Here is a 27,368-nt window from a genome sequence, read left to right as displayed (position 1 = left end):
TTCTACATCGACCCGAAACGTTGCTCACACAAGTTAATGTCAAAGTACACGCTATAGCCATAATCATCTCTTCACCCTGACCAATCGGTGGCAGCCAGCCGGCCAGCGCTCTATCATAAGTTTCGGTGCTCTTACCGTCAGTGTCCTGGCCCCAGACAACGTTTAGCCACGACAGGACAGCCATTCCCGTCAGCAGCCATCCGATAAAGCGGCGGCCCTGGCGCATCTTCTGTCAAGCCTTATTGCCTGCCAACCTAGAGGAAGAAAAGAGAGATTTTTTTCATTTGCCTCTCATGCTCCCGACCACACACAAACGCCTCTCCATCAGTACCCTGTCCCTTTTACTTTGAAGCACATCCACACTAGCGCTTTGGGATAAAGCTAGAAAATTGGTCCTGCGTCAATCCCAATACCACTTGAGCATTCTTCTGTGAAGTTTCGCTATACTAAAGAATCATTAAGATGTTGTTTTGGTCAGGGTTTAAGGCTATATAAATAAACTAGATGTGACGTTTTTGTCAGCTCAGCATATAAAAAGACATACTAAGTTGCAGGTGTGACAAAAATGTGGCCCGGGGGCTTGTTCTAGTAAGCATGTTTTAATTCATTCCAGTGTTGTTTGTTATTATACTAATATTTTCAATTCTGTATCGATACTTTAGCATTTTCAATGTATTTCTTTAATCAAGGCAAAGTTTCCTTACTGTATTTTTATTATTTCTTTCTTTCATTTATTCATTTTCTGAACCGCATATCCTCACAAGGGTTGATGTGGTGTGCTGGAGGCTATCCCAGCTGATTTCGGGCCCTGCAAGGAGGGTCTGGACCTGGGATCGAATCATCGTTCTCTGGATTGTGATGACTCCAGAATTAGTAAAATAGGCAAATATTGTACTTGTCAAAAAGTATTTCACTTTAAACTGTTCTCAATTGCCATTCTCCGCGATTTACAAATTTCCTTTTCCACCACAGTCAGTGAATAATCCTAAAAGCAACAACAGAATTCATAAAATCAGTTCCTGCCAACTTTGTTTTGACAATTGGCAAACAAAGAGAAAAAAATACCCTGAATACATTTGCAATGAGCTGCAACTAAGAATGTGAGCCAAGTCGAAAATATCTCTCGCTCATTTTAAAATCTGCTGTGCATGCCACGTGACGATGTTCCACACTGCCGAAACATTACTGTCGGTTAAACTTTTTCCCCGCAAGTTCACAGCAGGCGGAGCTAATTCCCTCGTCAGAAAGTGACGGAGCGTGAGTCGGCGATCTTGCGATGACAGCATGATCGACCTTAAGTGCAGCACTTGGTGGAACACCGTGGACCATTTCTCCCAATTTTTTCTTGTTATCCGCCACAGACGGCCAAACACAGTCGGAAGGTTAACTTTTCTCAGGGTAGTCATTGAACTCATGACCTGCCACTGACTGTGCAAGAAGTCCAATTTTTGAACTGGAGGGTTGGCATTCAAATTGGATTGAATTGATGTTGTTAGAAGTGAAACAGGCACTAAATGTTAGCCCTGTAAATCAAAATGGATTTGACATCTAGTACACTCAATGGCAGCAAATAGGTTAAAAACAAATCAAACCTCACAGACTTATAGATCTTAATATGGTATCAAATGTTACCTTAAAAAATGGCATTTTATTACTCATTGGGTGTGTTTTAACTATTTAAATGTTCCCAAAATATTGTGAAACTTGTCACAACTTTCAGGTATTGAGGAAATACTTTGTAAAAGAAATTAGCCTTGTTGATTTATTATAAAATTTGAGGCAAGCGATTTGGCCATGACAACACAAGGGGTTTTGGACAATTATATTATTTACTGCCATTGAATGAATAGATACAATAATGAAATGAATGTTTTCACTTGTTGTTAGCACTTCCAAATTCAAACAATTTTGACGACTATCACTGTCAATGCCAGTGGGTGAGTTCACAGTATTTTTAGGACTCCTAGATGATAGTTGACCCTTAAAAAAAATAATCTCCGTCAAAAGCTGCCATGAAGTTAATGTACAGTATGTGCTTGTTTTTTTTTCCAAAAAAAAACATTTTACTTTTCATCATCACAAGAATCAAAAGAGAATGTATAGAATGGGTGGTCTGAAAAAAAGTTGAACGTACAGTGTTTTATCTTATGGAGCCTTGACATCGTTTGAGATCTAGCGGGATCAGTCATGACATTGACCTTGTCACTGACCCACTTCATTCAATACACTCAAATTGATTAACAAGCAATGTGTGAGACACTACTTCTTAACTAAAGAAAATTCAATGTGAGTGATCAAATCAAGTTGACCCCAATCTCCAAAAGGGTCTTTTGGAACCCGACACGAGTGTTACAATGAAAAAAAAGTCAGAATATTGCATTAGTATAGCAGGCATGTGCACGCCTGTCATGGGAAAAAAAATAACTCAATTATTTTTCGTCTTTTTTGTCGTTGTTGTTGTTGTTTTTTAATGGCAAACCTACAGTAACTCCCAAAAGGCTTTTTCGCAGAGCAGGTGATAAGCTGTGAAAGTCACGTATCAGCATATGCTGAGTTTAGGATGACAGGGAACAAGTCGTGACAACACTAACAAAAGTGGTTACTTTTATTCTGCTTTTCCATGGCAACAATGTCAGAAATTCATCTATTGAAGTTCATAAAAGAGCTGTGTTGTTTTCATAGAACTTGCCTTTGCCATTCCATAACTATTCAAATGCAAAAAGGATAGTTTGCTGTTGAGGCACTGCAGTGAGTACATAAAAGCCAGCTATTAGGTAGCAAGTGCAATTAGGTACCAACTGGTGGATGGGATCTAAACAAAGTCACCCAATTGATTTCTCCTTCCTATACATTCCTTTTCACATCCAAAAATGCGGCCTTCCACATATAGATAAAAGAAAATGTCATTTCAGAGCTTCTGCCATATCGCCTCTTCTCCATGCTGTCGCATTCCCATCGGGGGGCAAAATGATGGCTCCTCAAACTTAATGAAAGTGGAACACCAGAGATTTCTGACCAAACACTAAAAGTAGACTCCTTTGAGTGGTCCATGAGTCGTATAGTGAGAAAAAATGCTCAATAGTTTCACTGTGAAGTTTGACAAAATCTTGAAAACCATCCATTGGATATATTTGTAATGACGCAACAATGACTACAATTGACATAGCTATTGAGTTAGGAGTTATTTCTTAATCAATTAAAGCAAAAAATAAAAAAATACAGCAAAAAAAGAATAACGTTCTGCCTCCAGTTCATATTTTTGCTCTTTTAAGAATTTCAGGCCAGAGAGAATTAATTTATCAATTGTATTTCTAAAAAAAAAACAAATGATTAGATAATTAATTAGAATTTTATTTTCTCGAATATCAGAATCCCAATTTGCTGAGGAAAAAATCCAAATAGATAATAATGTTTTGGTGCCATTACTTCAGCACATTGGTCTATTTGATGATGCAGCATCTTCATTCTATCACCTGCGTTAAGGAGGCAGTGGGATTTGGGCGGTGAGATGAATGAAGATGTCAAGTACCTTGAAAATGGCTATTTTTCCTTCCCTGACTTAAATGAGACACTATTGCTGCGCCTGACGCTTACACAGCTGGGGGTTGTTTACCCCTCTGCAAAAAAAGTCCCTGATGCTTTGATTTTGAGTCCACTGCGTCAAAGGTTTCATTAACTTTTAGCAAGCAATTATCAAACTCCAAGTAAGAATAAACACTTTTGACTTCTTGGGAGCAGACTTAAGGTTTTTTTTTATTTAATTTTGCCACGGAATCAATCGTCCAATTCTCCGCTCGAATGCTTATGGAGATCATATTAATAATTTAAGATGGTCTCTTCATTACTTTAGGATTAAGACCTTTAGCATCGGCTATAAAGACCGTTGACAGATTTCTATTTTATGGCCTCATTAGCGCTAGTGCGCTTCCTCCATTTGTCGCAATGAGTCACAGGAAGTCCCTAAAATTTGAGGGTATCCACTATTGTCTTGAGAATTGGATAATTATAACTCAATTAAGTTTTCAATGGTTTGCTTAAATCATCACACATGCATTAAACATTGTGGAGGTCAAGAATTTAAATATTTGGTTTGACTCATCACTTGGAAGATGAATGAATGCATTGTTGTGGTATCATATTGACATTGGAGATTTACATTCCTAATTTTTAAACCATTTTTCTTTATGTAACTAAAGTTTGCTCACGATAGTAATCGTGAATGACACACACAAACGCAACCTGAACCCAGTCCATCGCGTTTACCGAAAGACACACTCAACCGTAACCTGAACCCGATCTATTGCGGTTCCAAAAATAAAACACCTGCTGAAGTCACACAGCACCATTAGGTTTGACGCAAAACTAGAAGCTGCAATCCGACCCGATGCCACTTGAGCCCCCCTCCTCATTTTTACCATCAACTTACGAGCGAGATCAAATGTAAGGGCATTAAAGCCTGTAGCAATTCATTACCTACTGCGGGATACAATCAGCAGTAACAGGAACAGTGCTTTAATGACAATTGGCATCAATAAAGATTTCCGTCGTGGGTAAACACACAATCAGACAACTTCCACTAAAACTTGATCTCTATAACAATACGATCAGCTATACAAGTCACTAACGCAATGTATATAACACTCAAGGACCGTTGGCATGGTGACGCACCGACCCAATCAACAAAGAAAAAAATGCGACTCATTAAAGGTTTTTATACACACGCTAAGGCTCTCTGTTCGACCAATGCCACAATTCCTAGTGACAAAAAATTTGTACTAATGTTATGCAGTAGGGAGCTGTGCAGGTTTAAAGTGACAAGGCCAATACATACGCTTCCTTGAAAACATTCTCCACAACTCAGGCGACCTGTCCATAGAACATTCATAATTGTTCAACATTTCTCAGCGCCAACTGGTAAATGCAGGCTGGAGGTTTTCTGTTTGAACAGGACAGGCTAAGAATTACAGGACAATTACTAAGTCACAATACACTGGACAACAAAATGTTCAAATAGTAACGTAACATTGACTGGGACACATGCTTGTCTTAAAGTACGCCCTGAGTTGTTTCTTATTTCACTCGTTGGGAAAAAAAGTGCTTCTTTTGTCTTAACTTAGCATTTAAAAGCATATGTGAAAAATATTTTAACTCATTCAATGTGGTATATTTATATACATAACACACAATCTTATCGGAACAGCTGCAACAATAACAAGAGTTACTGACGAGGGTCTGAAATTGCCATTAAATATTCTGTAGACATTTTATACCTTTGCTCCCTCTGTAATATATATTCAGGTCAACATTCTCGTCGCTCACAGTGAGTTTTCAGAGTGGACATTTTATCAGAAAAGCAAATTACTTTTAGAGTAAAAGAGGATGTGGAATTTAGTAAGTGCAAAGGAGGTGTAAAGGGAAGATGGAAAGAGATGAGTGTTGTCCCACGATGGCTAGCCAGTAGTGTTTCTACAAAAAGTCTACTGATCAAAACCACTGTAGTGTTTCTGCTGTAAACATTTGCATATTTTTGCACACATTTAATGTTGTGAAATGAAACAAAAACGTGATCAAATGTTGCAGGAAGGGAAGGAAGAAGCTGCCAATAGCGATGACTGCGATGTTCAAACTGTTGTGCGCCTTATGATGATGCCATCGAGGCAAGAAGTTTGCTGCATTTTTAATTTACATGGTGGCATGGGAAGCCCCGCAAATGAACCATTTTACTTTGGAGGCGAACTCATAAGTTTGTGTTTTTCGCTTTCCACATTCCCTGTCACCGTATGAACGCGATCAATCCGCAACGCAATCGTTGCATTTTGGCGTCGCAGTGTAAACAGGCCCTTAGATTTACAGGCGCTCGTTCCCTTGTTGGGAGAATTAAATGTCCACACTGCGCAAACACATATTGCTTGGCTTTAATACTCCCACTGGGAGCATACTAACAGTGCAAGAAGCTTATTTATATACTGTACTTATATTCTTTCAACCAGGACTGGAACACATGAATACAACAGTGAAAAAATAGGATATAAACTGATGACCTATAAGCTGATAGGTTTAACAATGTAACTCGTTATGACACTGCCAATAACAAAAGATTAAAATTACTGCTTTTATTCTGGTATATTTGATGATTTTAACACAAATGATGACACCTGCTCTTTTTCTTGTGCATTATTTCACAAGCACGGCACAGTGATTGATCAGTGTAAATATTAAACTTCCTTAATTGTGTCACCTAGCCCATTTGTTTGTTCAGCCTTGTGTAATCACCATCCAACAGCTCCCATTTTATGTCCCTCGCCCAGGCTCCATTATAAAACTGCAATACACTACGTGGTAATTTTGTCCAAAAAAATGTGACAGACTACTTTTGGATCCTTTGAAATTTATTTTTGCAATGCATTTTTCTCCCATTGAGGCCGTGAGGGAATTCATTGCCACTAAGAGAGTGCACAGTGCTCTCTGCTCACAAAAATGGTTAATCGTCTTTTTCTATGCCTATTTTTCTCATCCTCACAAGGTTCGCAGGAGTGCTGAACCCTATTCCAGGCAACTGTGGACATTAGACGGACGACACCCTGAGCTGGTTGCCAGCCAATTACAGCATTTACGCTCACAAGGACAATTTTGGAACATTGAGCCTACCATGCATGTTTTTGGAATGGAGGAAGAAACCAGAGTACGTAAATGGAGAAAACCCATGTAGGCACAAAGAGAACAAACCCACCGGAGATTGAACCCTCAATTTCAGAACTCTGAATCGGACGTGATAATCACTCCTCTCTTGGACTACTCTATTTTATTATACTATTAGTATATTCCGCACCGCGGATCCTTGAAAGTGTTGTGGGGGTTGCTGGAGCCCATTCCAGCTGACTTCGGGTGAAAGGCAGACTACATCAAAGATTGGTCAACAGTCGGTCATGGAACACACAGAGAGACAGATGACCATTCGCCACAAGCGGGAATTGAGCCCGAGTCTCCCTGCACTGAAGTCAACAACATCCCACTATTTACATAGCTACCAGAAATCAGTTGAAAATATCCCTGCAGAGGTCCTGAATTCACAGTAATGCTCTGTAAAAGCATAGAATCCTTTACACCTGTTTACGGAATGTGTCTGAACGAAAATAGATTTTTTTTAACGTGGGAAGTAGAACTACAGGGGCAGGAGGAAACATAAAACGAGTGCTGTGCGGTTTGGAGACACCACTTCAAGATAAGGAGAGATGCCACTTTTAGTGTTACGACGTTGTGCTGGAAATTCAACCATATGATTTTTTTTTATTCAGTCGTAAAGTAAAGGCTTGCTATGTGTAAAAGTCAGTCTAAGAAAAAATTAACGATTCTTTGGATACACATAGTTTACCCACCCTGTCCAAACGCTGGCTCTTCAAATAATCCGTGACAATATCCATATTCTCCGGTGGAATCCAATCACTTTTTTGTAGAGCAAAATCCATGCGTCACCAAAAAGAAATAACTCAGAAAGAGTCTTGTTTTCTTTCCTACGATCTAAACCTGTTGACATCTTCTCCTCGCATGTTTTTGAAAAGAATTCCTATGAGTGATGAGTTATGTGACGTGATTTGGGAGGGTTTCAAGAAAATGCCATTTCCCCAAAGCAGGAGGCCATGTCGAAAAGGCATTAACTAATGCCTAATTTGGACGAGACAGCCGTACAATCGAAGGCGGAAAGCAGACCCCTCGCATCTTATTAGGTTGCTCCTTTGATTTGAGAAAATACTAAGTATTTTCCTGGCCACGGGTGGTCCGCTAAACCTTTCAGCTGGGCCTGAGCCTCAAAGTCTAAAAGCCAGGCTAAGCTCCGGTGTCCCCGCGACCGATCCCCACCATCAGTGAGTCACGCCATCTGACAGCGGAGAAAAAGTATATTGAGGTTTTGAAGAGAAAATGCGTTAAGAAAAAGTGTGGATGTGGCTGTCATGAGGTCCCTCAACAAAGGAAATCAATCCTTAAGAATGCTTTAAGCACAAAAGTGAGGGCTGTAGGTGGAATTGTAGGGGAATTATTTTTAAATACTTTTGTCATGATGTTGATTTGGTTAAACTCGTGATATGACTGTGTCTGGGCCTTGCTTGGAACAATGAAAATGATCATGACTAATCTGAAAGTCTAAATCTGGTTAGAAAATTGAATGTGGATGTCTAAGTGGAAAATGTCCTCTCATTTATGAAACCTAATTTGAAAAGCTACAGTAACCTTGCATGGATACTCGTGAATGTAGTAATGCTATCATTGGTTTGAAATCCATTTGAAGCACTCACCCCGTTATGAAACCCGAGTTAGAAAACTTTCAACTCCTAATTTGAAATATGTTTTGTTTTATTTTGAAAACCTTACTTAAAAATTCATTTTACATTTTGAAAAGATAGCATATTTTTGTAAATCATTACAAGGTCTAGAAATCTTTGAAAAATCAAAAGGTGCTTGAAAGGGCCAAAATTAGAAAACTGAGTGATTCCCACATTGATCTGCAGTTTCTGATCCAAACATAGTAATCATGTTTTTTTTTTGCTCCCAACACATTATGCTGATTACTTGTTATGCCCAACTTTACCCCCCTAGCCACACAATGACACTCAATACTTGCATTAATTGAGTCAGTGAGAAAAACGCAGCAATGGATAGGCTGACAAAATCGTGGCTCTGAGCCCTCATAAGAACCAGTGACTGTATTAAAAGGTGTCATTGAACTGAATCGACAGTATTCCTCTGCCAACAGAAAAAACGTAGTTGACTTGTTCCCGTGCACCCTCCCAGCTGCTGCTAATGGATCCTATTTGCACATTTAATTCCATTAGGCGCAGACGTACAATGTCTGATATGAGACACTGAGCTGTCCATCTGACGGACACGCCCGGAATGAACAATCTGGAGTTTGTCCATTCCAACCATCTACGTTGGATTCAATGTCACTTATACATTAGCAATCACGGGCCAGTCCTCACAGTATAAATGAATTGGACGTCTGTCGTTGTCATTGGAAAGCATTGAGTTCAATGGATTAGGGTTAGGGTTGAATGAATTTTGCAGTTCTCAGGGCAGATAGAAGGTCTACTTGTTGGTTTATGCAAAGAAGACTGCAGAGCTGCTTGCATTTCAATATTGTAAATAATTGAACATACACGGGACAGTTCTCCCACAAGCACAAGTGACATGATTAGTTTTATCTTTGCCCACTATTTACCACGCGTTCCTCTCATTCCATCTTCCGGTATAAACAAGACACTCCATTACTGCTTACAGCTCTAATGGAACCCCTCAGCTCACTAAGGTTACCTAAGTACCTCTTTAATTCACACTTAAAATGAAGACGCCCTGAGCGACCAATCGACTTTGACAAACTAACTTCAGATTAGGAAAGGTTGATCCAGAAAAAAAAAATGGTTCTGACCTTATAGATTTTTTAAAGTGTCCAATCTCGATGATTTACTCTTACGTTTTAACTTTAAAAACAAAAAACGAGACCAGGGAATGTTTTTATATTATTTCAAAAAGTAACACAAAGTCTCTACGTTCTCACGTTAAAAACTAAATGTCCTCTGTAGTTGTCAATCTTTCATGGAGGACTGGAACATTTTCAGTAAAATCTCATTTGAATGAAAGCTCTTGATTTATTTTATTCTTGGTGGACACAACTGGCCCCCACAGCCGTGTTCGACGCCTGTCAACTGGACTATTGTTTCTTTAGTTTTCAATCTAAATTTTAGAAAAAAAGAGGACAATATACAAAGTTTGAAGCCTACGGTCACCCACAGCGAATTTAAAAGTAGTGGGGTTTGAACATAATAGTTAGGATAATTGTGCGTTCAAACAAACATTTAATTGCCAAACACAGCATGAACATTTGCTGAGTAAGAAATGATTACCTGCTACACAAAATCAACTGTCAAGTGCTCCTGTGGGAGGCACGGGCTAATTAGAAGCCAACCCTGAGTGTGCTACCGAGTGACAACCAACAGGAAATACCAAATAGAAAAATTAACTCGTTGGCTGCCTTTTCAAGAATGGACGTCCTTTCAAAAAATGGACTTGCCTGAGTCGACAATTTATGTTGACGTAATGAAGAAAACTATCGAAATAGTTTAGGAGAAATGAATGAATTAATTTATACTCTGTTAACTCATTGGTGGCCATTGAAGGCGCTCAACAGCAATGGCAATTTTCCACAAATTGCAGATTCCTGCTTTTAGTTTTAAATTCCCTTTCATACCTTCCGCCTGCAGCTGTGCGGCTCACAACAAATGTGACACTTATGTTTAGTTCACGTATAGAAACCGATTCCAGTGAAGCCTTTCACCGCCATTTGACCTTTTTTTTATTTTTAAAAAGTGTGCAATCTCATTACGTGCCTTGTAATGAACTATGCGCGCCTCTGAAAGCAACTGAGGTAATTAAGTTCTAGAGGAGACTGTCTCGTCTATCTCCGGCAGCACAGGCTGAAATGATAAAACTGAGTTTTTATTGATATGCATATGAGGCATATAAGTGAGTAAACTAATAAAGGAACGCAGCTGCTCGCTCTCTGGAGACAGATTGACCCGAGAGCCTTCAGAAATAAAACGCCGGCCAGGAAAATGTAGTCCAACTAAGAGTAAAGTGCCGTCAATGGGATTAAAATCCTTCGATAATCTGTCATAATACTGATGCACTTGTATTAAGGTTGCCACAAACCATTAATGTGATAGTCGATTAATCAACAACTTTGTTGCAACTATTTCGCACAACTATAATGTTTAATAATTCACTGTTTTAGTCATCTGCGTTTAACATTTTAATTTAGAAATGTGCATTGAAAGACAGAAGTAGGTGTTAAGAAAATACGGATTAGGAAAATCGTTTATGATCCTTAAGGGCGACTCGATGGTTCAGTAGTTCGTCCGTCTGACTTTGGTGCGGGCAGTCTGGGTTGGATTCCCACTCAGTGGCAGTGTGAGTGGTTGTCTGTCTCTCTGTGCGCCCTACAACTGACTGGAGACCAATCTAGGGTGTAGTCTGTCTTTTGACCGAAGACAGTTGGGTTAGGTCCAGCTACACCCGCAACCCTTTCGAGGATGGGCGGTATGGAAGATGAACAAATGAATGAAATATAATGCAAATAACACATTTTGATTCATTACAAATCATTGGCCTGCGTTTATAAATGAAATTAAACAATATTTTCTATTTTACGTTTCTTTTTTGTTAAAAAGATTTTTTTTAATTAAAAAATGTACCTTCATATTTAGGCTTTTAATTTTTTGATTGACCTTAAACATACATTGTCTTTATTAAATGTTATGGTAATTTAATTTGAAAATAATTTAATTGAAAAATATTTATTTTGAAATATACCCAAGGAAACAAAAGAAAAATGGTTAATATTCTATGATTTTCTATTTATTGAAAAAATACTGGTGATTTTAGCTCTTAATGAAAGTGAATAATTGTTTGAATTGAATTATGTTTAATATAAATAGTCTCAAAATAGGCATACGTCCATTCCATTTTGATTGGCAGGTTTGCAAACAATTTTGACTAAATTGTGTGGAAATATGATCATTCACAGGCAGTTGTCTCCGTTCAAATGAATTGGACATCTGTGGAATAAAAATAAAGAAGCAACGTGTCCTACCATGCTTTGGCTTTAGCGGCTATCCCGGTTTCTTGAGAGAAAACATTCCACACAAGACTTCCTTGGCCGGTCACAATGGCTTTGTGTGTCTTCCTCTCTGTGGGTCATGACGTGTAAATCAGGTAATCTTATTAGAGCGGTCAGTAAAGGTGAGCCTGGCTCAGGCGCTCTAGACCCTCCCACTCCGACGCATATCTGCCACATATGCAATTTCAGCCTGACAAATATGCAATGAAAAATACTGTCATTTGCTTATTATCATTACTTATTTCATATTTTTTTATACTTTTCTAAATCCAGGCCAAGCCTTTTTCCACTGATGTTTGATGAACAAAAACTCAACTTAGTTCAACATTGAGAACATCAAAATGAATATTTTCATCATGGTATGAACATATCTAATTAGGAAACGTTTTTATTGCAAGGTTAATATATTGAATAAATGGTTATTAATTCCGTTCCAGTCCTCCCAGTTTAAATGGATTGAACGTCTAGTACTGATGAAGTCATCCAATTTCACAACAGGATGACTGGAAGGCGGGAAATTGGATGCCACATGATTGTACGTCTGTCATAGTGAAGAATATCCGTATACATAGCTCGGAATGCGAATGCAACAATCCTTAAGCAATAACAAAAAGTCTCCCATTGATTGTTTCTGATTAGCAGGTAAACTGAATGCATGCAGAGAAAAACAGTAGCGGCGGCCACGCTCGATAAAACAACTCGGGTGTACTCTTGAGATTCGGTTGGAAGCCCGGGGAGCAAAACACAAACCAAACTACATTTACTTTCCGCAGCCTAATTTAGCAAAAAGGGAAAAAATAATAATAATAAAATACATGAAAAATATGAAATATGAAATGAAAACTAAATGGGGTTCAATAAATATCAATGAGGAATGTGTTAATACATTAGTTTTAAATGGATTAATAAATAATCAATGATCAGCTAATTCTAACTCCAAAACTTTATAAATATAATTTGAAGATTAAAATTCATTAAAATTTTCACCAAAAATGTATCATTTTCTCTATATATATATTCTATATTTTTACAAAAATAAATAAATAAAACAATCTGTTCTACATATTGTCTCATTATATGTCAAAAAGGGTCGGCCGAGGAGTCAATGATGTCATTATTTTCCTCCATTAGTTCAGAAGGCAACAACAACCGTACATAACGTGGGCTGCCGCCTACCCAAGCTCGAATAGCCTATTTCAAACCCCCTTGACACTTAATAAACCTGCAGACGCCCATGCTTGAGATTTGAGCTATTATGTCAAATTAATTACAGCTCAAACCATCCAACTATTTATTTGATGGAAGTGCAATTGCTTCTTGACTGGTTGCCCATGTAACCCAGAGTATGAACATTAGCTTCTGCACCTACGCAATAGGTGCTAGAGTTTCTGTTTTGCGTGGCGCCAGTTGCCCGTTCAGCGACATTTTAACATGGGATACAGATTCAATTTGGCTTTTGTGCAAATGAAAATGCCAAAAGGGGCTTGTGAGTCAGATGGGTGTCAAGAAACATTTATTCAGTTATTCTTCTATGTATTTTATTTATTTATTTATTTACTCCGACAGCTTGTGTGCTAGTTAGAGGTCACGGCCACCGAGTGAGTCAGTTAAAAGACAAAAAAAAAAAAAGTTGGAAAGGAAGAGGAGGTCGTAGGAATGGAAAAAAAAAAAGATATTACCAAGGGACGACGGTGGATACATTTTTAGAGGAAATGAGTCAAATGTAAAAGTAGTTGTTGATCGATCTCAAAGCGTTATGCAGGCATCGTTCAATAGATGGCACATTTGCAAGATAAATGCTTTTAAAAAAATAATAATAATACTATTTCGTGCATAGATATGTTGGCACGTTTAGCTCAGGTCCCTTTTTTAGCCCACCTTATCAGTCTTAATTCTAGAATGTCCACTACTTGTCTTATCTATTTTGGGTGGAAATGCATTGTATGCCATGACTGATAAGGGGATAAAGGACAAAGGGAGATGCCATCAGGTGAAAAAAAAGTGATAAGAATAGGGGTGGAATGACTTTACAAAAAAAGGAGGGGGGGTACATGAGTTTGACATCTACATGATCTTTGAATTTTCAGGTCAAACTAACACTCCAGAAGAAAATGTTTTATGCATAAATTGTAAATATCTGGACGATCATTATAATACTTTTAGAGGTCAAAGTAGGTGAGATTAAATTTGTAAATGGAAATTTTGTTGTTGAGTAGTTAGTTGCCCTTTTCTCATAATAAACTTTTTCGAGCATTAACAGTTCATAAAGACAAAAATATTTGGATAAGAAACTCATACTTTCTAAGTTTGAAATAGGCATGGTTAAATATGTATTTATCGATTTTGTTGACACTTTCACACTCATAGAAGCCTAAGTTTTTTTAAATACCGAGGTTGAACATTTTTTCTCTCTATCTGCTGCCATTGACAGCAAGAAATGTCACTGAATACATGCTACACCTGGATTTTTCACTCACTCACCAACTTCAACCTTCATTTGAAATATTTCCCTGCTATAAAAAATGGGATTATCCTCCTTTCCCCAAAAAATAGCACACGGCAGATTTGTGTTCAGATGTTTCTAATCCGACTGTGCCCTGCACATGCTCCATCACATGAGGTTTGACTTCTCCATTAAAATAGAGATGATGGAAAAAGTGATTAAAATTGTATGATTTTGACAAAATGTCTTTCTTTAAAATACATTCGATTCGAGCTGAATTCATCTGAACCTACTTTGAGATTTATGCTGCAGTAAAACAATAAAAATGAGCAAAATCTTACACATATTCAGAACCCCCAAATCCACAAAAAGTAATAACTGTTTTTAATTGAAAAAAAATCATGAAAACTAAAACGAATGATACTATTTCTGGTTTTTGGGTGTTTTTAATTGTTCCTTTGTAAAAATTCAAATACAGATGACCGAAATTAAGATGAAATGATGATTTGGATCATTTTTCAGGGTCACCAAACGAGTAAACATATGTCCAATTCATTTGAACTGGAAGGCGCTGGCAGCAAATAAACACCTGCTCATTCACTGACAAACCTCCCAGTTCAAATAGATTGGACATATACTTGTGACAAACTGCTCAGGAACTAATGGAAAGCCTCATGGTTGAAGTCTATCATATGCAGTGTTATTAAAAGAGTTAAAAATGTTACCCTGTAGCACTAAGGAAGATTACTCAAGACTGTACAAGTAAAGATTCCGATGTGGAATATACGTTGATATATTCTGGTATAAATCCCCTGGCAAGGTGAGAAGTGCCTAATCAAGAGATGAATGGGATGAAGTCAGCGATGCTCATCAAGTCTTACGTGTGGAAACAAAGCCCTGCGACTCTTACTATGATTAGAGGTAATGAACTCAAAGTGCTCAAACAGCCACGACTGTGATTTCAGCAATTAGGCGTCCCGTATTAAAAGCATGTACAACAAAATGAGAAGAATAGAGCAAGGAGTCACTGATGAAATCGCAAAAATAGTGACAGATGTGTTTGTCACTAGTAGGCTTCCAATTCACTTGAAGTAAGGGGGGCATGCAAAGATTGACCAAAAATACCTTTGCCCAGAAAAAAATCATTATACCACCCATTTCTACTTTAAATGTCAGCCTTATTTTGTGTGTTATTGCTGTTTTTCAACAGGCACGTCATTCCAAAATTTTAAGATATTTTAAAATGAATGTGTTTGACTCAGATACAGGCCAGTTCAGTCTTACACTCGCCCTTTCTTTCATGTATACTGTTGTCACAGTCTTACACGGTAAAGACTCTGTGGAAAAATTGTGTTTTCATGTCCACTAATCGGATCGTCCATTGCTAAACCACCCTTCTCGTTTGGAATAAAAAAAAATATCAGAATGCGCTTGATCAGGTTAGAATATTCCAAAGAAGTTGTTAATATGAATTATTTTTATTCCAATTGTATAATCGTTTCCATGTTAATGTAGCCAGTGGTTGACCAAGCAATGATAGAATTACCTTTCAAGAAACATTGTACTGGCACATTAAATGCTAGTACAACACAGGAATCAGTACCAAGAGCCTAAAAGTACAACAACAAATCCATTATCATTGCTCCTTTGTTGTACCGTATGTCTGCAGTGCGATCGTTAGCACTTTGTTATGACGTGTGGCCAAAGACATCCCCTTTTCCAGATGGTATTTTGGGGGCACGGGGAACTACTAAAGCTGTTTGCGGACAGAGAAAGCAAGCGCGAGATACAAAAGTCAAACTCTTCAAGCAGAGCAGGTCAACGACCACAGAGGCAGCGGTCAAGAATGATGTATTGAACCCCCCCACCACCACCACTTAAATATTTACCAAGCAGACCCTGGACAAGCAGTTTTATGATGCCAAGAGATTCGCTCAAGACCGAGAGCGTCAGCAAATGTCAGGATGAATCATCTCAGTTACATGAATAAATCATAGGCAAGCAATGCTTAAAAAAAATAAAATCCCCACCTTGTCTGAGTCAGTTCCTCTCTTTGATACCCAACAAGGGTGGGTAAAAAAAAAAAAATCAAGGACACTACTGGAAATAGATTCACACATAAAAGTTGAGAAAAGCACCAACCTGTTTAGAATTTGGTGGATGCTGCGACATGGCGGACATGGATTTCAACACACACCTGGAAAGAGAAAAAGTATATAAATATTAAAAGAAATATTAAAAGCGGGGAATGGTTGTTTCAGTATAATAGACATCCAATCCCCTTTTTACTTCAATGTCCATTTGTCATTCCCAGTCAAAATAGATTGGACATCAAGCACCATTAATGACAGACTGCACGTGATAAGACAATGTGTCAAACTGGTGGCCCGCGGGCCATATCAAGCATGCCACATTATTCTATGTGGCCAAAAGAGGTTGATCATCTGCATTGATTTTGTTTTTCACTAAAATAAAAGTTTATGTGTTTTTTTGTCTCTGTGTCCTGTGATTGGCTGGCCACCAATACAGGGTGTCAGCTGACGACCCTACTGAGGATAAAGCATTTCTGAAAATGAGATGAGATGGAAAATGAATGAATGAATATCCTTGCATAATCAGGTTACTGCCAAAAGTCTGAATTTGAAAGCTGCATGTAAAAGTGCCCGTTACCATTTTGACTTGAGCACATTTGTTTATGCATAAGTCGTCAGGGGTGACTTTGTGAGGTATTGCCAACATGGCTGAACGAAACTGACATATTTGGATCTGGGCTAAACATCCATTTCCATCTGTGGCTCAATTGTTTGCAGCTCACGGGAGCTGTTCGCCACGCACTGAGCGCTAACACTTCCCTCGATTGCTCTTGCTGTTTTGAGTGTGAGAGAGCCGGAGTGACAGAAGTTCAAATTGCTTACGCACGTCCCAACAATGGAAAACATCAATATTTGTGATAAATGAATCCCTTAAAAAAATTACAAAGAAGAAAGTAAAAACACCTCAACAGGCAACAACAAAGCCCTTTTCTTCATAGTAAACCAACCAATGTCAAGTCATAATCATGTCGACCGTGACTTTACAACGCTGATCAATAAAGAGACAAGCATTACAGTTTTGCCAAATGTTCAATGGCTTGTTTGGTCAAAGATTTGTGTGATACAATTTGAAGTGAGTTCATAAAGCAGTTCGAAGGGATTCATTGTCTGTAGCAATGGCAGCAAGTAAGTTCAAGCCCAAGTACCTATTACAAATGCATATATTGCACAGCATGCATTGCACAGCATGTTTAGAGTGGAATTTCCAAGACTCTTTCTGCACACTTGGGGAAAAACAGCTGTCTAAAATACTGTTCTAGGGTGTTTACTTCTCTGTACTGTATAAACACAACATGTACCTGTCTCTTTAGGTTTTCAGGATGGATGAAAGCGCACACAAGTGAGAAAAGTGCATTGATTTGTTTTTAGTGAAAAGCTTTCAGTCTGCCCTTGTTAAGGAGCACTTCAATCGTTAGCGTGTTCCGTCCCAAGCGATTTTCTTATGCAACACAAGATGACATTTTCCTAACACTTTAATGTAGACCCGTTTATTTTTCACCATTTTTCGCCATTTATCAAATGATTGTGAGTTTCATCAGTAAACATTCCATTGGGGCCAGAGGATTTACCTTCAGGATTTGGTAGCCTGCCCTCCCACAAATTAAGGCTGCAGTCAAAAAGCCTTAGGATGCCTGGAGACTATTCATAGCCAAAGAAAAACAGACCCAAATGTGCACCAGGAGACTTCTGTGAAGGCAACGATTAGCCACCAACAAACAAAACGCACACTCTCATTATAATTGCAATGCTTCGTCATGGTCTTCCTCAGTAAAAAGGACAGTGGAGAGAATGTTCATCTTTCAGTGCCATTGCAGATCTCTGGTAGATTTACATGACAAAACAATCCCATCAAGAGGGTTTTTAGGCTCAGATACTCGTGAAGATAACTGTTTTGAGTACAAGCTGACAATGGAATTGTGTGTGCAATTTTGATTCTTTTTGATAAGTAAACTAAATAATGGCAATGAACAAACTTGGAATATTAGTGTGTCACAATCATGGTGTTGACCACAAGCCTGATGGTTTCTTTTCCCCAATTCTCTACCTCGATTGGAAAATTATAACATTGTTCCCCGAATGATCAAATCATTCGGACTTTGGCTCTAAGAGGCTGTTATTCAAACGATATCCATCACATCACATTTAGGGCACTCGGATGACCTTGCCGATTATCCATTATCTGTGGTCAGAACCCAACAAAAAAAATCTCTTCTCTGCCGGCATTGCAATTATAACCCACTTCATTTCACAACACAATGTCGCCGAGATTCAATCCAGTCACATGTGCCCTAACATTGTCGGTGCGATCAAACAAAACAGTAATTAGCAGAAAACGCAAGGTAATCACAAAAGAAAAGATGGCTTTTTCAACCACCTGGCGACATTGTAATCAAAACATCAGCAAAGCTATTATTATTAGTTGACAGTATGGCTTTAAATGCAGAAATGTTGTGTTTTATAAAAATAAGAAAATGTCAAGTTGTCTGGAAATGCATGAATGGGAAGGTTTTCTTCTATTAAAGTAAATGGATGCAGAGTAGAAAGCTACCGTCAAGCCAAACATGAAATAATAATAATTTCCATGGGAATAGGACTAGAGGAGTGGAAATATTCAGTTAGGTGTTTTTGTTTCAAATCCAGCACAATTAAATTTTTACATGTACAACAAAGCTATTGTGGAAAAATTTCTTATAAAAAGAGAAAATTACATTTTAGCTCCCAAAAGTATAATAAATTAGATGACAAAAGACATAACCATGAATAAAGTACTTGCAAGAAAAACAGAAGAACAAGACTTGTAAAAAAACTAGAGACATGGCTCAGAGGAAAATGTAAAGGAGGATTAGAACTGAAATCATTCAACGCAAATTAACTCTCGAGTCACAGATTATTTTCTCAAAACCCAATTTGGCTCGATCTTCACTCCATTCTTCAGTAACAGAATAGCAAATAGTTCTTTATCTGACTATTTGCACGGAGAGAGATGCAATATTGTTTTTTTTACTAATAGAACCAAATTCTACAAGTAAATAGTATTTATTCATAGTTGGATATTGTTAGGTATCTATTTCCATGCAGCTCTTCACAAATTACGACCAGATATTTTTTTATACTGGCTGTTTTACTAGATTAGTGGAAAGTGTTAACTCAATCGATACTTTCAATCCAGTCCTGTTGGTGTCCATCAATGGCACCACACTCCTGCATGCAACCAGTCACCAATTAGAATCTTGGAAGGATAAACAATAAAGCAGATGTGGTGGGAAATGTGTTGTAGCCTTCTGATGTAATTGATGTAGTAGAGAGACATCTCCGGAGGATAAAGCTTTATTGTCTAGCCGATGCCGAAGACGCTCTGGCCTACCCCTGGTACCTCGTTTGCCCAGGACAAGACTCCGGCAGTTCTGCAGTAGCATGGATTACCCGCCAGCTTCATTGAGTCAGTTTATTGTTTATTATTCAAAAGGAAACAAGAGGGAATGAAGCGAGCCATTGAGAGACGAATACAACATAAAATGTGGAAGTAGTCAAGGCACAGTGGGCAGCATCTTATTCTGAATTGATGCGAGGCCACATGATCAGGGTGATGAAACTAGGTACGCACTTATCCTTTCCACTAAACCGATGGTGTCAAATACGCAGACCAAGCCTGAGGTCTGGCTCAAGACGTTGTATTGTGTGGCCCGTGAAAGGAAAATAAAAAAAGGTCACAAGCTAAAATGTTTTGTTTAGATATAATTTCTGTTGTCCTCGATAACAGATTAACGACCCCAGAAATTGAAGATTAGTTCATATCACATTATTTTAAAGTTTTATGATGTTTAAACATACAAATTCATTCAAATTTGATAATTTAGCTGTACCTAATTTTTTGTATTTTAAATGTGAAAAAAGGATAACAAATGGACAATAGGAGCACCTTTTTTATCAAAGAAGAAAAAAAACAAATCTAAAAAATGAGATTGTCTTAAAACCATTTGACAAAATTAGGTTGGGGTTAAAATGAAAACTGTTATTAAAATCAGGAAAAAATTCAATGGAATTTATCAATTTCTTGGATTATGGATTAATTCAGAAATGAAAGCATACTTTTTTTTCCTTTTCAAATAGTATGTCTACAAAATAATATATTTGGCAGGCATACGCTGAAGGACCTTGGAAAGTAATATCGTCCAAGAAAGTGATAAACATTACGGTTAAGATTTTCCACTCAGGAGCTACAGGTTTAAATCTGGGATGAGGCAAGCAATCCTCAATATTATAGACAGTTGGTGTCAGAAGTGTATGCTAAACTGTGAGGCACATCACCTTTCCAAGGACTCTAGGGAGGGGGGATTGTAGTATGAGAGACCATAAAGTAGGGAATTGATGCTGTATTTTTTTCCACTTGTGCTTTGTAACACACTTAAAAGCTCTCGTCAAAGCGAGAAAATGGTAGGGCTCCCAAACATTTCACAAGGATATATATTTTACAGTCCTTTCTTCCCCAGCTTGTATGCATCAGCCTGGCTAAATCTCCACTCCAAAGTATAAATTTGAGAGAAAAACATATGAGAGAAGAACAAATCGAGTGGGTAGAAAAGGAAAATAAAACTGTTGGTGTTGGTGGTATACTACAGAAATAGAGAATGGGGAACATTTGTATGACCCCACTCAACAAAATGCTCACTCGCATACATACTAGTCATTTGTAAGGGGGAACTGGCATTTTACTGGGACACCAGCCACTCATAATGCTTCCGGTTGTGGGCTCTCGATAATATGCATCAATATACTTTGCGAGCAGATCTTACACTGATACGTTAGTTACTACTCTTAAAATGATTTCTTGCTCATCTCTTTAAGCCTTGGGGGGGCCTAAAGACGCTATTTAAAATATACTAAATCTCAATTGAAGTTTGCTGGCCTTGAGCATTTGAAATACACTGGACCAAGTATTTTACTCATTCTGTACAATTTTGGGTGTTATTTTTGTCATTTTCATTTTACATACACGGCATTTTTAATTTTCCTATATCATTATAGTATACATTTTCAAGCACTACTTTCCAATCTGTTTCATAATTATATAGGGTTTGTAAATTGCTCTCAATATCTACCAATTTATTTTATTTACATAATACCACACTTTCATTGCATCCTATTGTTTGTCTCCCGTGTCTGCATTCGAGCAAAACATTGCATATCAACTATTATTTAGCAGCCTATTAGTAATTTACGGTTTTTAATTGACTGGCATTTACAAACAAAACTGAACCTCAAGTTACAGAAGGAAAAAAAGTTATATTTAGTTTCAGCACCTGGAAACTACCAGTTTGTGTTTTTTTTAAACTATGTAAAACAGTTAATATTCACATACATACAGTGGTTTTACCTTTCCCAGACATTCAAACTTTCAAGGATAGCCATCTTCTTCTAACTTTAGGTAATGATTTTCCACAGCACTAACACATTCGTGTGCACGAAATATTAGGAAGGGGATGATGCATCCCTTGGGGGCTCCTTGTCCTATGTGGTAATTAGAGACATCTATGCAAGAGCCGACAAGGAGGGAATGAATAACTGTGTCCTCTGATCACTGGTCATGACTGAAAAACCTCTGCACAGCAAGAAGGGCACTTCTCGTCTTTATCAGGAAAAACGTCAGCTCGGCACTGCTTCAACATTTCCGTAATTACCTGCCTCAAAGTCTTGCCGTTGACTCCATGGGACGGCATTAGGTAATCTACGTAGAGTTAAGAAAGATCTGAATAATTACACATCAATAGGGTGTCTGCCATTGATATTTTAGCCATAAGTACCGGGCTTCTTTGAAATCTCACTGATACAACTGCGGCTTTAAGTTACCTGAAGTGCTCCCGTTTGAATTAATGGGAATAAAACAAAAGGGAATTGGGAAAACTCCCACGTTAAACAAGCACAACAAACAGATGAAGAAAAAAAAAATCCAACGTGCTTCACAGTAAAGCCTTTAGACAATCTTTAAGAATAAAATATAGAAGAAATATTAATTAGCTTGTTCTTTCCGTACATGTCTTTCTCAGGCTCGCCACACAGTTTTGTTTGCGGTCTAAACATTAAGTGGCATTCTCATAAATCCTGGTGGCTGACAAGCAAAAGAAAACATTTACATTTCGTGCATTTTTCTTGTTTAGAGGAGGCTCGCCTGTTTGCCCTGCCAGATAAAGCGGCAGTGGTGCACAAAGAAGCAGGTCACAACTAATCCGCGACAGGCACGCGTGCGGCGCATGTACACGGTAGTTTGTTTTGTGTGTGTAATTGTGGCCTGCGAGAAATAGCATAATCTGCCGATGGACGCTGGAGCCGTATATAAGCTGCACAAGAATAAAATAAATCATGAAATTGGTTGGTTGGTGATCAAATGAAAATATTAATGCAATGTATTTTAGTTATTCAGAACACAATTGTGAAATTTGGTGGACAAGTGGTGAGCTCATCGGACTCACACTTCTGGGGCTGAGGGTTTGATCCCAGGTTGGTCCTCTTTGTGTGGAGTTCGCATCTTCTAAACTGTCTAAATTGTCCCTGGGTACGAGTGTGAGCATTAATGGTGTCCATCACCTTGTGCCCTGCAATTGGCAGGTCATAGTGCTGGGGTAGGCTCCGGGACCTCTCGCAACCCTCGTGAGGATAAGCAGTTCAGAAAATTAGTGAAGGATAAATTGGAAATTTGCACAATCATGTGGCTCTTAACAACTCTAATGATCATTAGATGCCAGAAGTAAATGATCACAGAAGGATGATGCTAACCAAACAGCATCTTCCAAAAGACTTTTGGCTACGGAATCCTTTTGTGAAAAGATGTGAAATTTCAGAACCATTTCACATCCTACAGCACGATCTCTTTCCAACATATAGCAAACATATTAAACAATCTTGGGACGTGTCAGTTAAATCTCGTAATACAACAACACCAGAAGATATCTTGGAATATTTCAACTGTTTTGCAGGCCTACCCCTTCCCCTTTCTTTGTGTACCCTTAACATTCTGTCTTACAAGTGTGTACCAGAAAGAGCAATAAGATAAAACACACTAGATTACTTCAGTCTTTTGACTTTCTGGTTTAATAGCCTAGTCTGTAATTATCTGGAAGACACAATACGACCAGGCTCACTTCTCCAATGTTGGAATGTGACTGTTTTCTCACCTATAACTACAGCGGTGGCCTTTAACGACCATTAAAGCCCATCACTGGCCACCCGTGTTAATAACAAGGGACATCTACGCTTTTAGAGATACCTTAGGTATGCGCGGGTCTCGCTAGAAGCTCAATGCAAAATTAATTAATGAGTAACCGCTTCACGCACCTTGTAGGTAAGTAAAGCTTTGGGTTGACAACTAACTCGCTGATAAATAGTTGATTGCCGAGACTGACGTGTCTCATTAAAGTTTTAGCCGAGAAATAGTACCGGTCCTTCAAATGTCATCTGACCCAGATTGAATCACAAAAAATGTTAGTGCTGTTGCCTTCCAATGTGACAGAGGTGTGAAACGTGGGTGAACAGATTCGCGTGAAGATTATAACAGACAAACTATATTTCTTGTCAGTACAGGTTAGTCAGTACACACCAGATGGTTCTCGAATGGCCTTGTGTCAGATTCTAACTCAGGCACAAATAGCTTTTTTAGAGTGCCTGGGTACTGAGCGATGAAAACCTTCCAATAACCAGAAAACAAATAAGTCTTGCGATGGGAATGTCTGTCATATAGCGAGGCTGCATTCAATGGCCAAAAGCGGCTTGGAAAAAACAAAATGAATTAAAAATGGATGCCATTGCCGTAACCCCAACTTCACTATAATATGTATGACAGTAGTTGTTGGATATTACTAGACCCTAATCCGTACCAAAGCTAACCTCTAGGCCAGTGGTGCTCAAGCTTTCTTTGCTTAAGATCTACTTTACGATGGGCCAACCTCTCGCTATCTACCTATTTTTTCCGGCTTACTGAAAAAGCTCAGCTGCTGGAGATGTTGATATACTTTTCTATAACTATTACTTCAGATAATCATACACTTACATAGTAGAACATATTTATAGTTCAACTTATCTCACAGTGTGAGTGTTCCTTTTGGATGCACATTTACAGCTAATCCAAAAACCACAGAGAAGTAGAACAGTAAACCGACCATCAAAACACAGTACATTTTATGGCAACCCTGCTGGAAATAACATTTTGCCAATCTTTGTCTCAGTTAGGGTGTTTCTTGAGCATAACACTACTATGACTATTTTCCCTTTCATTGTGCCATAAATGTACAATAATTTCACATAATGGCATCATTATGTGGAGTCGGCGTCTGGCATTTGGAGTGAGTGGACCCAAACCCTAAATAGAAGTTACGAGGCACTTACGAGTAATTAAACAAAGGAAAGAAAGCACCAAGTCGTTAAAAGCGACGGCTCGGGCGAAGCCAGTCCGAACAGCACAGACGCTGACAAGCAGGCGACCTGACGAGTGAAATCACTGCTGGAAAGCCAACAAAGGATTAAGAATAAATGAGTGAGCAGAAGCGAAGGGCACACTCGGACTATTTGCATGGAGAGAATGCAGCAGGAAGACACAAGGACAAGGAATCCATGGAAGGGAGGTTTTAAGTAATGGACGCAAACAACGTAGACGGGAATAACAATCAACAGGGAACGCAGCCAAGAAGACTTACTCTTATAAATAAATAAAACAAAGTCCATCCATTGACTTTAGCTCATCACAACATCCTGGACCAGTCGGGGGGTTGTAAGTAAATCCAATCAGAATTAGTATCTGCATTTTAATTTTATGATTCATGCAAATTTTCAATGGAAAGGAGAATTTGTACAGGCTGTCAAATAGTTCCATTTCTTAGTTGATTCATAAGGACAAGTTCTACAGCAAATGAGTTAGCTCATTACATCCATCCAATCCATTTGAACTGGTACATGCTGGCAGAGAATGAATGTTAATTCATTCGCTGCCAGCCTTCCCGGTTCCAATGGATTGGATGTCTACTGCATAGTAATATATACTCATCTCACAAAGCAGATGGATGATTGGAGAATTTCTTTCTTGTATATTTTGAAAGTCCTTGTCTGGCAAAAGAAAACCGGAAAAATTACATTTTTTTAAACCTCAATAACACAAAAAAGAGAAACTTCAGTTTCCAAAAGAGTCACACACTATTATTCCTGAGTGCCAGAGAATGTGGATTTTTCATTTGAGGGATTGGTAGGCCTATCCAATACTGCCCTAGATCCACTTCTGATGCCTTGCCACAAAAAAAGAAAGAAATCAATACACGTCTGCGTTTCCCAAAAGGAGAAAGAGTACAGTAAGATAAAAAAAAAATCATTAGGACATTAAACTTGGCATTGAACAACAAGGTCTCCATTATACATTGACAAAATGCCTTTAGTGTACATTCTGAAAATAGTACACAGCAAAAATGGTAATACTAATAACAATACAAAAAGGATTGCAAATAATTCTTTAGTTACATTTAAGCGGTAGCACAGAATAACAACTTTGACCCTCTGTGCATTCAGTCTGTTGATAGAAATTCATGTACTGGCAGCATTACAAATGCGAACAAAGTGGATTCCAGTGTCAGTGCCAATGTTAGGGTTTTTATTTTTTTTTTCAAATAAAGAAATAAAATAAAGTTGTTTTCTTTTACTCATGGGCTGCTACTAACAGTTATAGATGTCCAACCTATTTGGACATGGAGCCATCATTGGCACAGAAATACAATCTTTGACTTTTGAGCTTTTATAAATATATAGAATTTCATCATTAATCATTTTATTTTACATTTTACCATTTCATTTCTTTTTTTTTTTTACCTTATTCAACTTTTGCATATCTGCTCTGGAGACATGATATGGAAATTACATCAGTTACCAATATTTTACAAGATTCATCATAAAGGAATTGCTGGAACTTGGTCAAGAAAAATATGAGCATTTATTATTTTTATATTATTCATCGTTTTAATTTCGGTATTGGACCGATTGGACGTATAACTACCAGGGATACATTCATTTCAACCCCCCCATTCTCACTCAGGCACCCTTCATTGTCAATTTTTGGACATCAGGAACCATTTCAACATGCTTTAAAGCAAAGTGCCCACTTTTTGGTGTCCCTTTGCCCTCTAATTCCAACACTTGGATAGTGCTCGAGTGGCCATGTCACAATTGGAAGATAGTTGCTGTTACCATGCCGACCAAATGAATACGGAACATCCCACCACATTGTTTTGCTCCCTGCGATCATAATGTAACCGAGCATACCATGCTGAGTGATGGACGGCTTTCCCGGTCTATGAATAAAAATGTGTCATTTCACAGAAGTAAAAAAAGCCATTTTCTCTCCACTGTTAAGGTAATGGTCCTCGAAATATTCCTCATTTGGAGGAATAATATTACTTTTTATTGTATTTTGTCAGAAACAGGGTCAAGATATGAACTTTACCACCCCGGTCCATTCCTCCCCCTCATTTAATTGCGCTTCACATCAACTTTAAAGTGAAGAGAATTTATGTGCTTCATTGGCGTTGGTGTCAAACACCCCCATTTTGCAAAACTCCTTGTCCTCTTTATTAAAAGCGACAGTCCCTTGAGCCTGTCATGTTCAAACACACATGCCGAGCTACTTTTCGGAGTGGAATTATGAAATAGTTGATATCGAGTGTCAAAGTGAGGGGAAAGCATCCCGGAAGCATACCGACTGACGCAGAAAGAGTAAATTATGTTTGAATCTTTATACAGAACAGAATTAACTCTTGGTGCCTATTGACGGCCCTAGACATAAAATCATTTGGACTGGCTGAGTTGAAGGTACATTTGTTCATTATCTTATTTATTTATTTATTTATTTTGTTATGTGAACTCGACAAGTAAACCTTTTGAAGATCAACAAACCGGAGCTACTTTCCCTCCCAAGTGGCTACTCATCAACTTGTGTATGCTTCCCCGGGATGTGCTTTACAAAACAAGTTGTTCCCCGCAGACTGGTGATGCAAGGGCTCTGTTTGACCCGCAATTGGAGTTTTTGCAGGAGTACAGAGGAGGAAAAACTGCTAAGAGATTGCATGAGTACATACTTTGTTTTCCACCTTTTTTTTAGGTTTTTCAACCTTACCTTGTAAAGTTATATGCTTTGATG

The 27,368-nt window shown here is 38.2% G+C and overlaps 1 protein-coding gene across 1 annotated transcript in view; it reads right to left on the bottom strand.

Annotated features, from left to right (window-relative positions):
* The window catches only part of LOC144205212 (protocadherin-15-like), a 129,783-nt gene that overhangs the window by 95,663 nt on the left and 6,752 nt on the right, over positions 1-27,368 (bottom strand). The window contains exons 4-6 of the mRNA XM_077729419.1: positions 16,254-16,308; positions 11,642-11,738; positions 136-254 (exon numbers count right to left, since the gene is read on the bottom strand). Of these exons, the coding sequence (XP_077585545.1) occupies positions 136-226 (91 nt within the window). The 5' untranslated portion in view covers positions 227-254; positions 11,642-11,738; positions 16,254-16,308. The remainder of the gene's footprint in view (positions 1-135; positions 255-11,641; positions 11,739-16,253; positions 16,309-27,368) is intronic.

The sequence above is a fragment of the Stigmatopora nigra genome, chromosome 12 (assembly GCF_051989575.1).
Source record: "Stigmatopora nigra isolate UIUO_SnigA chromosome 12, RoL_Snig_1.1, whole genome shotgun sequence".
Lineage (NCBI taxonomy): Eukaryota > Metazoa > Chordata > Actinopteri > Syngnathiformes > Syngnathidae > Stigmatopora > Stigmatopora nigra.
This window is presented reverse-complemented; position numbering and strand designations above follow the sequence as displayed.